The sequence below is a fragment of the Acanthaster planci genome, linkage group LG05, assembly GCF_054643075.1.
Source record: "Acanthaster planci isolate LZ-2023a linkage group LG05, COTS_SCS, whole genome shotgun sequence".
In the NCBI taxonomy this organism is placed as follows: domain Eukaryota; kingdom Metazoa; phylum Echinodermata; class Asteroidea; order Valvatida; family Acanthasteridae; genus Acanthaster; species Acanthaster planci.
The window spans coordinates 2,022,372-2,034,473 of NC_141781.1; the positions used below are offsets into that span (position 1 = coordinate 2,022,372).

At 40.8% G+C, this 12,102-nt stretch overlaps 1 protein-coding gene across 1 annotated transcript; it reads right to left on the bottom strand.

The window, feature by feature from the left end:
* Positions 1–2,551: 2,551 nt before the first annotated feature.
* Positions 2,552–9,337, bottom strand: LOC110990220 (muscarinic acetylcholine receptor M4-like). Its single transcript, XM_087137418.1, has 2 exons — positions 8,086–9,337; positions 2,552–7,304 (listed from the first exon to the last, which is right to left on the bottom strand). Exons 1-2 carry the CDS (start codon positions 9,184–9,186, stop codon positions 7,248–7,250), a joined length of 1,158 nt encoding a protein of 385 aa, XP_086993544.1. The 5' UTR covers positions 9,187–9,337; the 3' UTR covers positions 2,552–7,247.
* Between the last annotated feature and the right edge of the window lie 2,765 nt (positions 9,338–12,102).

Genomic DNA, 12,102 nt, shown 5'->3' on the forward strand with positions numbered 1-12,102 from the left:
TCCAGGTGTTATGAGAAATGCATTCCGGGCATATGGCAGAAAGGATTGACGCAATGTAGAAAGGCAACCACATTGCTACGAAGACGCTTACCAGAACCGACAGTGTCACCGCTGCCTTCCTGTGCCGCTTGAATTCTTTACGTGTGCCTCTGTGAACTTGGTCGGGTCTAATGTTCTGTCTTGTTGTCCCGCCCCGTTCCCGAGTTTCCTTGACGGCAGCCATTGGACCCCCTGCATTGTCGGTCAAGCAAGTATCAGCCGGCATCTGGCTTTGATCTGACTGAAGATGGATAATTATGTCTTCAAGTTTCCCGTCAAACCCTGCGTTACTATGACCCTCTGCTGTTCTCAGGACAAGCATTTCCTGGGGAGGGAAATTATCGTTGCTCGCTCTTTGTTCGTCTGTCGACTGTTCTTGTGTGTTGCTCCCCTCTCGAAGTGTTGTTCTCGCGGTTTTGTGTCCGGCCGGCAAATCGCCAGACTGCCGAGGCTTCTGAAATATACCTTGTGATCTGCGCTTGATGTTGATGTATACTCGAGCATTGAAGTAGATTATGATCAGCAACGGAATGAAGAACTTGGAAACTATTTCAAAAACCTGAAAGCCCAGGCTTTCCAAAGATTCAAGTTCACAATCGTAGTCATAATCTATTTTATCACCGCCTGCCAACGGACCCCACAGAAAAGATACCGTGGAGTAAAACAGCAAGTTGATAAGCCATGACGCAATGATCATGCTAGCTGCGCGTTTGTGCGTCTGGAAGGAAGCATAGGCGAGTTTTTTGGTCAGCAACCAGTATCGATCAAGGCTGATGAAAATGATCGTAAAGACGGCAACATGGACTACGGTGTAGTCCAGAGCGAGCCATATCTGACAGGGGATCTTCCCGAAGGGCCAGTGGCCCAGGACGATCCATATTGAGTTCAAGGGTAGTGATATTGCACCAACTGTCAAATCGCAAACCGACAGATTCAGTATAAATGTATTTGCTACAGTAGAGCTGATGCGTCTGTCTTTGATGTAAGCAACAATTACAAAAATGTTCCCTATGACTGTCATTGTGGAGATGATACCGAGTACAATGGAAAGAGTTACCGTTCTGGTGAGACAAAACACCGGTGTTTCTTCACTGCAGGTGTTGGTGTCGGTATCATTCAACTCCCAGGACGATGCATTGCCCATGGAATCCATTTGTGCTGTTCTCAGTGGCTTTCGAACAGACTTCACATCTCAACTATCCACCTATCCTTCGTTCACCGCTCTCTTCAGCTCACTTGGCGCTTAGCTGACGCATTCCTTTTATAGCTAGAGACATAGGCCTACCTAGGGTTTATCAAGCCACGCCTCGTCGGTATATTACATCCTGTGTACAACAATGACTTTCTCGATTGGATTTGACTGTACAAGCAGTTGGTATTGCAGTGATTGACGACAGTTAATTTATCTTAATTGTGACACCTTTCTAAAGGTTCCCTAGGGAATTGGTAAATTAATTCAAACGATCTTAATTCGATGTCCTCGAGTGCTGGAGCCATGTTGATGGAAATTAATCGAGGAACCTCAACAACACAAATTATGAAAAAAGGCATTGGACTTCGCTGTCTTAAAATTGAAATTAAATCTGTCGTTTTGAGGGACGGCTTCCATTTATTGGTTAACGAAGAAAAATAATAAAACCATGCTTTACAGATAAGGAATTCATAGAGTACATTTTGTTTTCTTTAGCAGTTTTGTTTTCCCACTTTTGAAAATTTAGCAGTTGCTTGTTTTCAAACGGAAAAAAGCTGGACAAGTGGTTAAATATTTTTATTTGAAATGTTCGTGATAACTACTTCTTCCGTATGTTGGAAATCTGCATTCTGTGAATAATATAAACCAAACTATTCAGTTTCACCTGGAGTGAAGTTTATTTGCTCTTCAGCAATATTTTGTGCATACCCAAAACGAATCACTTGTGTTGAAGGAAGCTGATTTTCGAAACCAAACGCAACTTGAAGGAAGCTGATTTTCGAAACCAAACGCAACTTGAACTGTTTTAAAATTCCATGCTGTATCCACGAAGTAACATAGTCATGACCTATGACCTTCTCGCTTATTATTGGCGACGTAACATTGTTTATAATGCAGTATCTGCGGTATCTACACCGAAAAACATTACCCATCACCCAAATGACAGTAAACGATTCCACGTAATGGATAACTATTATTTGTGGTTTAAAAGGACTGCCTGCTGCTATTTCCCTTCAGGCAAGTAAGATGAAGTGGCGTATACAGCCTTTTGTGGTCGGGGGAAAGGGCTAATTCGAAGTCGAATGCGGCTTCGAGTAGTTCAATATGATTTCGGGGGAAAAATTCAAAATTCCTACTGTCTGTCGTGGTGTTGTGTTCTAAGGCCTTTAACGCTAATATTTGATGAATAGGTCTACGAATTACTTTCTTTCCTGCTCAACTATGAAGTATAAAAAGATTGGTCGTGGTGTTGTTTTCTAAGGATTTTGGCGCTATTATTTGTTATACTCAAACTCAAAAAGAAGGAAAGCGGGCAAACCATTTGGAGTGTGTGTGTGTACCACAGCTTCGATATGGATTTATTCACAAACTCCACCAGAATACCAACATATTGGGCAAACCGGTACATGAGGCAGCACCTGCGGCCACCTCGCATAAAACCATTCACATTGAGCTGAAACCTGTGCAAAAGTGATACCCATGACCACGAGAACTCCCCAAGGCACAAGTTCCAAGTAAACGCCAAATGATACCCACGATCACTGAGTCGAGAACGTCCAAAACGGCTCTTGATTTATTTAATACCAGGCACAATATGATAATTAGGTACTATCAACCTAAAGAACACAAGAGTATAATATTTACTAACGCTAGTTTTTCATGCATAACATAAAGAAAGAAACTTTTACGAATTGACCCGGTACTTGTTTTAAGAACTGTAATAAGTCAGTAACTTACATTATCATGCAATCTAAATTTCCCACTGCTGGAACATGCGGCCGGGTGTAGCCCGTGTGGAACGTCACAGGCTATTAGTAAGATACATATGTGTACTGGTATTAATAAATTGAACTATGATGTTCAACTCCCCATGGTCATGCCGTGTGGCACATCACGGCGCTTTACACAATTAAACTTACATTGATGTATAGACCAGGTAGCTTGTCTTTTTTTTTTAACAAACGAATGGTGTTCCATTCTTATTCCGAAAAACTGCCAAGCCATAAATAAAGCACAAAGCAGAAACGAAAAACCCAGCCACAGGGACCGGGAGGCCTATATGGGGGAGGAGGTGGCTAAGGTAAATCCACGTTGTTGGATCGCTCGAAGCAGCGACGAAAGTGGCTGGCGAAGCATGAGCGACGCATGCTGCTGATCAGCTCACTCGCATTGGCCTAATAAACCCATGGAGCTGAATGGCCAATGAATCTGGCGGGCTGCCCCCCGCAATGATTGGAAATCTCTGGATCTTCGTTCTGGCTCAATGCTCCACCCCATTTCGCCTAGACGCTACTATTACACGACAGGCGCCCTTCGAATTTCAACACACAATCTACACTCAGCACAAACATGTTTTCTTTTTTCCTAGAGTATAATGAATTTTATCGCTAAGGTCGATAAAATGTCATAAATAGGTAAACCGATTCCTTTCTTTCCTACTCAACCATGGAGTGTTTAAAAAAATCGACGGGGACTACCCCCATTCCCTCTGCTGAATACGCCACTTACACGATGGGTTAATTACTGCCTCAGAACAATTTCGACCAAAGCTTCGACTGAAACACGAATCCCTGAGGTTTTGGCTTTAAGGTTCGGTAAACACTTCTCCTGCTTCAGTGAAGCAAGCAAATTACTCTTAGATGGCTAAAAAAGGAAGGAAATTTTAGTTTTGGGCAATGTGTGTCTATTAATTTAGCCCTTGAATCAACATGTTACAAATCTAGAGGACCACGTTACTTTGCCAAATATGGTAAGTAGGGTGATTTGCTTTGAAATTGGCCAAATATCTGTTCTGATATAAAATAAAACAAGTCTCAAGTCTCCACTTCGGCTGTTCTTGCAATCACTGGGAGACTAAAGTCAGGCTAAACTCAGTAAGCCGTTTTGATGCAAGAAGATATGATTTACTGCTTATCCACAACGAAAGGCTAGAACGTTCTTCGTATCTCATCATCCGGATGGATCAAATGAACACTTTTTTAAAATTTAGTGAAGCCTCATTGCTGAATCAACAGCACAATTGTGGCACTTCTTGAAGCCAACTCAAGGAGAATTAGCCATAAGATTCATCTTCTTCGATCGGGCTATGTTACAATCAGTGTGAATTTGTAGACATAAAAAAAATGAGGACGCGATTACAGACGTTATCGAAATGGAGATGCACGAGCCAAATCCACACAGCCCTTTTATTTTCTTTTTTGACCAAAGGTCACAATACCGCCACGTAACAGCGCAAGATGGAGAACTTCACCGCCAATACGCACGTCACGGTAGCGGAACGATCGTGCACGTATGATCATGCCCCCGAAGACAACGTTCATTTCAAGCGCGCATGCGCACCTCATTTTCAGGAGACAACATTTTTTTTATGCAAGCAGATGCCGTTATAAAGCGGAGTTTTTCAACGACTGACTTTGAAAAATACCAAAGTGTAGAAGCATAAATAAATTTCGGGAGGATCTAAACGCTACACAACTAACAACACACAGTTTCCCTCCATCAGGAAGATTTTGAAATAAATGTAAATCTCAGAACAGTATATAAAGAGTGGATTTCCCAGACCCTCTCTCACAACGAAAAAATCGAAACTTGTGAATTTAATTAGAGAAAGAAAAAATCGTTTACAGACATATATACAAGGTACTGTAAATTGCAGAATACTTGACCTAGCTGTATATAACTAAAACACAAAAATACACAATATTTTACAAGAAGACATCAATTTCCGTAATAGAATTTCAAAAGTGCCAAAAGGAACGACGATGGATAAGGCACAATCTTCCTTTTTTATGTTTTCTTTGAACACACGCTTAATCCTTGATGGTAATTATTTGAAAATACAGCAATGAAAGGGAATATTACCATAAGGCCCCTATCACATTAAATAATTCAAAAAGTGAAATTTCTTTTTTCCTCTGGTACCGCCGTCTTGCACTGCTTCACACATGCTTTAATTCTACTATCTTGCAACTGAAAGGAAGATGTTACACAGGTTTTGTTCTTGCAAGTTAAGAGAGAGTTTTACCACTTCTCGTCCCCTTAGACCGTATTCAGACTCTTTGTTATGTAAGGATTTCGCCTATTACTCTCGATTGCGTTTAACCTATCAGAATTGACAACCCCCAGTTGCAGTCAAAATAGACGCCTAAAAAGTTCCACAAACACAAGGCAAGTTTAATTTCAAATGAATGGCGAGTTCATAAACTACCAACGGATGGTTGTTATTTTTCTTTTGAGAAACTACTGGGATTTTTCTGTCCATTTCTCACTTGGGCACAGTACATGTACAACATCAGTATGTTTTTACAAATGCACAGGTTGGCTCCAAGAACACTAACGATGTAATTTATACTACTTTAGGATGGAAGGGCCATGCTAAGAAACGGCGATCTCGTGCTCACAGGAAAAAATCACGATTATAAAGTCTTTTTACAGAGCAGATTTGAAACTAATGGCAAAAATGATGTAGGCCTAATAGGATTTTCTGAAGAAAATACTGAACAAAGCTGCTCCTGTACCATTTCAATGGCCCGCTCACACGTTTTGCCGCCAAGGCCATATTTGGGCATGCGTGCGTAATTATGAACTTATTAGTGAAAAAGCGTATAGAAAACGTGTGCAACACCTAAAGAGAAAAGTGGCAGCTATAATCTCATGTCAAGCGACCCCTGATGATGTCATTATGACGATTTCGTTCTGAAGCCCTCTATCATTTTACAAATTTCAATCGTTGACAGTTCTTAGGGTACAGTCAAACACAGTGACGTTTGCCAATAAAGGTGTTTATATCGTGAATGGGCAAAGAGTTAAAAGAAAGACATTCAAAAACAAATGTCTGAAAATCACTTAAAGGCGAGTGGCTAACGGCTGATGTGTGCAGGGTCTTATTAGGTAGCAGGATACTTAATCTATCCGTAATATTACCAAAACACAAAAATGCTCTATATTGCACAAGGAGACTGAATTGTCGTGTTAGAATCTAAGCTACAGTAGTGTAACGAATATGTTTGAAAAACTCGCTTAATCTTTGATGGTAAGCATTTTGAACAACATTCGTTATGTATAACTCAAAACAGAAATTTAATATTTTTGTCTTCAGTAATGCTGTGTAACATTAATGCACTCATTTTTCGATTCTATTATCTGGCAGCTGACATGGGAGATTTTACAGAGTTTTATCCTTTCACGTCCAGAATGTACGAGTGCTTTTGGGCCGTTGCAAAGTCCCAAAACCTAATCATGGTTTTTCACTCTTAAGGTTCTTGACCCGAAATTTTCAATAATGGTATGGGACGTCAGCCGCATTGGAGGAATTGGCAGCATGAATGATCTTTCTCCACCATTTGAGCTACATTATCGGCAAAATCTGAACTCGGACTTGTTTGTAATCCTTAAATACACTACAGTGAAATATTTAACACAGGATAATTATATGTTAACTCTAGCATAAACAGAAGTTAATTTCAAAATTGAACAACAAGTCTGAAATTCGAATATTGAAATTTCTTCACAATAAAATCATCATAATCACTGAGTAAGTTAAAGTTAATCTTCTCTTGCTTCAATTAGAACCCCCCCGCCCAAAACGTGTCCACACAAGATGCCCCAAATGAAATATAGGCAGTGCCGAAACTGGCCCAAAATTGCACACCGAAATTCGAGTACAGTGCCCACAGTATTAAATTACTATTTACAATCACCAGGAGTGGGAGGAGATTATCGGTAGTTCCCGCCCGTATTTGAAGGGAGTTTTCCTGGCTGTTTTTGTCAGTTGCTGGTCCGCAGTCTAGAACGTATAGAGAGAGCGCGCGAGAACTTTTCCGAACATTGTTAATAATCTCGTCCATGCAATATGGGAGGTAATTCCTTCAATAAAATTTTGATGACCAACACTTATGACCAATTAACATAACAAAGTTCAAAACAACACCAAATAGTTATAAAAACAATTTTACAATGGGGCACGACTTGGAGTTAGCGGAGGGAGACACAGCTGGATCCAGGTGACCAGGTTTCCCTACCGGCCTCTGATGATTAATAATGACAGCCCTCGTCCGCGGAGATCCCCACAATACTATGGAGACAAAGCATACCCTTATCTCTACTATACATTATCTAGCCCGCTAGAGTCCGAATTCACCTTAATTAGGACATCACTTATCATTTAATAGGTACACTGAGTGAAAGGAAGAAAATTTTTCAACAACTGGCTTTCTTCATCTGAATCTAAATAACTCAGCTGGGAAGAAAGTGACTTAAATACTTTCCTGTACAGACACACACCAAAATAAAAGAACCAAAATTCTTAGAGGTAAAGTTTAAGAAAGGAAAAAAAAGAATTTGCTCAGGACAATGCCCAATAAAAGTCACCGATATACCAATCGTGAGCTCTCAAAATCGCACCAATACATTTATCCCGAATTAAAAAAATAGTCCCTAATTGAATACGGTTCCGGAACATTGGACGGTTTTTGTTTCAAAAGGCGTATATTCCTTGACACCTAAATGTACTTGGTTCATTACTTGGGAGTTTTGTTTGTAGAACTGGTGCAAACCAGACATTGTGATTTTCAGAGATTTTTCTTGCAGATGTATGGTGGCACGTTCTCACCTGTAAGTTCGCAATTCCAACACGTATATGATCATTTCCTGCAAGATCTAAGTCCCAGAAAGCGTAAAAAATTCTGCCGGAATTGCACCACGAGAAGCGCATAAAGAAACGGATTGATAGTCGAGTTGCACCACAACAGATAGTTTACTACTATCCAGGCGAGATCAGAAACACATTCCTCGCATATGGCAGCAAGGAGTGACGCCACGTAGAAAGGCAACCACATTGCTACGAAGACGCTTACCAGAACCGACAGTGTCACCGCTGCCTTCCTGTGCCGCTTGAATTCTCGGCGCTTGCCTCTCTCTTGGTCTTGTTTACTCCTCTGCCTCGATGTCCCGCGTTTCTGGGTTTCCTCGACGTTTGCTAGTTGCCCTCCCTCGTTGTCGCCCAATCCAGTGTCAGCAGGCGGCTGGCTTTGGTGTGACTGAAGACGGATGGTTGTCCCGTCAAGTTCCCCATCCAACCCAGTGTTACTATGAACCTCTTCTGGTCTCGGTAAATACGTTTTCTGGAATAAACAGCGACGGGACCAAACGTTGCTTGGTGTGTTGTCGTTTATCGACTGCTCTTGTGACTTACTCCTCTCATGAATTCTTGTGCTGACGTTTGGTATCCCTACCGACAATTCGTGAGAATGCCGAGGCTCCTGAAATATAGCCCGTGATCTGCACTTGATGTTGATGTATACTCGAACATTGAAGTAGATTATGATCAGCAACGAAATGAGGAACTTGGAAATTTCAAAAGTCTGAAAGGGTACATTGTCGAAGGATTGAAGTTCACAATTGTTGTCATAGTCTATTTTATCACCGCCTGCCAACGGACCCCACAGAAAAGATACCGTGGAGTAAAACAGCAAGTTGATAAGCCATGACGCAATGATCATGCTAGCCGCGCGTTTGTGCGTCTGGAAGGTAGCATAGGCGAGTTTTTTGGTCAGCAACCAGTATCGATCAAGGCTAATGAAAATGATCGTAAAGACGGCAACATGGACTACGGTGTAGTCCACAGCGAGCCATATCTGACAGGGGATCTTTCCGAAGGGCCAGTAGCCGAGGACGATCCATATTGAATTCAAGGGTAGTGATATTGCACCAACTGTCAAATCGCAAACCGACAGATTCAGTATAAATGTATTTGCTACAGTAGAGCTAATGCGTCTGTCTTTGATGTAAGCAACAATTACAAAAATGTTCCCTATGACTGTCATTGTGGAGATGATACCGAGTACAATGGAAATAGTTACCGTTCTAGTGAGACAAAACACCGGTGTTTCCTCGCTGCAGATGTCGGTGTCGGTATCATTTACCATCCAGTGCGACTCATTACCCAGTAAATCCATCTGTGCTGTAGGATATGGCTGAAAAATATTCTATCACACACATACACAAGCTGTATCCTTCATGTGACCTCTCTCTTGCTTGTTTGCCGCTTAAATTAACTGACTTACGCGTTTTAATATACCTGGAGCCAAAGTCCTACCTGAGGCTTATGAAGCCACGTCATTTCTAATTATTTGATACAAATAAAGAAGTAAATTAAAAATGAATGGACAAACGGTTCCTGGGCTTGGACGAAGATATGACACACAACAGCCAATTTATTTAAATAAAATATGCGACGGACATTTAATATTTTCCCTAAAGAATTTGTCATTATTTTAACTCAAACATTCAAAACTTCACTCCATTATAGGACATGTAAAATGTGCAGGTGGGTGGTGGTGTGTGTGTGTGTTAGTGTGAACGTCTAAACGCCTTCAATCATGGACCTGTAACAATAGGTGACAATAGGGTCCACAGTTGCCAAAGAGTCCACAGTTGGAAAACGTGTACAAAACATATGGGAGGTCTTCCGAAAAAGCTGGAGTGTGAACAAAAGAGGAACAATAGGGAGTCCACACTTGGGTGTGTGTGTGAGGGGTCACTTTGCCCCGTCCCTCCTCCTGATTCTGCTCTTAGTAGTCGTGTTCCTCACGAAAGGTGTAGCAAATCATCAGTAGTTGCGTTATCAGCATTCTGCATCGCGCATCGCGCGGAGCGTTTTCGAGTCGTAAATCACATTATAAATTTCTTATTGCCATGTTTGCTTTTGCAAGGTGCTTCATTGAGCACCTTAGGATAAAAAGTAGACCGGAAAACCCCAGCATTTAATTTCTAAATACAAATTAAACCCAAATCAGTAAATTTTAAAAAACATTTTGACACGCTTAAAAATACGACATGTTAATATGATGAACACACTATTTCCATCTAATAAATGCAACCTATGTTTATGATTAAATATGTGGATGTGTTTAGCATATGCAATTATAAACCCTGTGCATTTACTACTTAAACGCCTAAACATGTGTAAAACAGGTTGAAACACTTTGTATACATTTTGTATACATTTTGACTGCACATTACTGGGCAGTGGCAAACACGTGTTCAAGTCATATGCAGTGACGTGAATAGTTGCAAGCCAAATGCTACTTAACATGGGAGCAAAATGGTTGAAAAATTATTGGCAGACCTTTTTTATTTTTCAGAAAATTATCACCCTACAAGATCCTGATATATGTATGCACGTTAACCTATAAGAATAGATGCAACTCCTTACAGTTCGATTTCTCTACATTTGCAACTAACATAATCCAGCAGAAATGTGTAAGGGACGCAAAAAGAAATCGAAGTGCGCATGCACGTGCGTGTACATACAGCGAATGCACCTCGTGTCTTCAACGCTGGGCGGTACGCGTAATTTTGTTCCTAGGAAGGTTGGAGTAACTATAATAAAATGGGCAAGGTTGGGGGCAATTATCATAAATGGAGCACACACCATTTAAGCATGAGACACAACAAAATTATTTTTCTAGCCGACTCGATTGGTAGCTCTATTAGAAGAGCGTGTTACGAGAGGGTTCGATCTATATGTAGTCCCTTTTTTCTTCAGCTCTAAAGAGTATTGGCGGAAATTAATGAAGTTCACGTTATCAGCGGCTTTAAACAGGCGTTTAATGTCCTGGTGATTAACACTTCACGTCTTAAACACATTCACGTCTAAACGCACTGCGTATTCAAGTGTTTAGTTAATGTATTTAGAATATAAATTTATCAAACGTTCTTGGGTTATACAGTGGAGGTAGACTAATTAAGGGAAAATTGAGCAAAGATAAGTTATCAAGATGTTCTTTTTGTATAAAGGTTGTTTGGGTGAAGGTTTACCCAACGGTCGGAAACCCTGTGCCCAGAAATGGAGAAATTGATATCTACACCAGTTTAGGGCAAACCTTGGTCAAAATGCATCAATTTTTACAATGTCGGCTAAAATCCATTGACGTCACGCTGGCGGTGCGACATTGGCAAATGACAGACAGTAGAAAATTGCACCTAATGGATAACTCTATAATTCATGGTTCAGAAATTACTGGGATGCAATTTACCCTGCTGGTAATTGGAGCTATTATGGCGTGTGGGTTAATACCTGGCAATAATTTTGACCAAACCTTGGACAAGTCAAGTCCCCAGCTGGACTAAATACATTCCGTTGGCTAAATTAAATACCAGAATTAAATTTTGACAATGCATTTCTACGAGGTCCTGAATTAATACGTCACAAGGTTGGAAATTTGACGCCACTTTGCGAGACGCGATAAATAGAGGTAGCAGGCAATGGGCAGTGCACACCAAAGCAGTCGCTACCAGTCTGCAGTGGACAGCGTGCAAATTATACATCTAAATTGCTCTACCTGCAGTTGACTGCGGAAATATGACAAGGAAGCAACAGCCGTCGACCGATATAAGGACGGAAGAACCAGGCATTAATATGGGTGACTCACATTGCAGTGCTCCACCAAGAGTTTGCCACAGACTAGGAACTTTTCAAGTCTACGGTTGACAACTGAGCCATAACTTACACCACAAAAAATACTTTTCACAAAACACCCATTTTCCCGCTCACAACGTAGTTACTGAATGAGACTCTCGACTGTTGTATCCCTTAATAATGCACTACGAAAAAATATTTCCATGACAACCTTTGGTGAAACACTGCCTAATGAATCACAGCAGACGCAGAATTTATATATCTCTGGTAATGTAAGGCAGTTACAACCCTATTAAAGAGTTTCAAAATTTGGACACATCTTTCACATTATGTTTGAAGTGTTGTTGTTTGAAGTGACTGCGCTGCTAAATGCTTTTAAACCAGTACCCATAACTGTCTGTAGTTACCATAACCGTGACGTAAATCCTAATTTCCACAATTAAAGTGTAGC

Coding starts and splice junctions, on each gene's coding strand:
- LOC110990220 (XM_087137418.1), bottom strand. CDS start 9,186: ATGGATTTACTGGGTAATGAGTCGCACTGGATGGTAAATGATACCGAC. Junction 7,305..8,085: donor CGGTGACACTGTCGGTTCTG/GTAAGCGTCTTC, acceptor TTGTCTCCATAG/TATTGTGGGGATCTCCGCGG.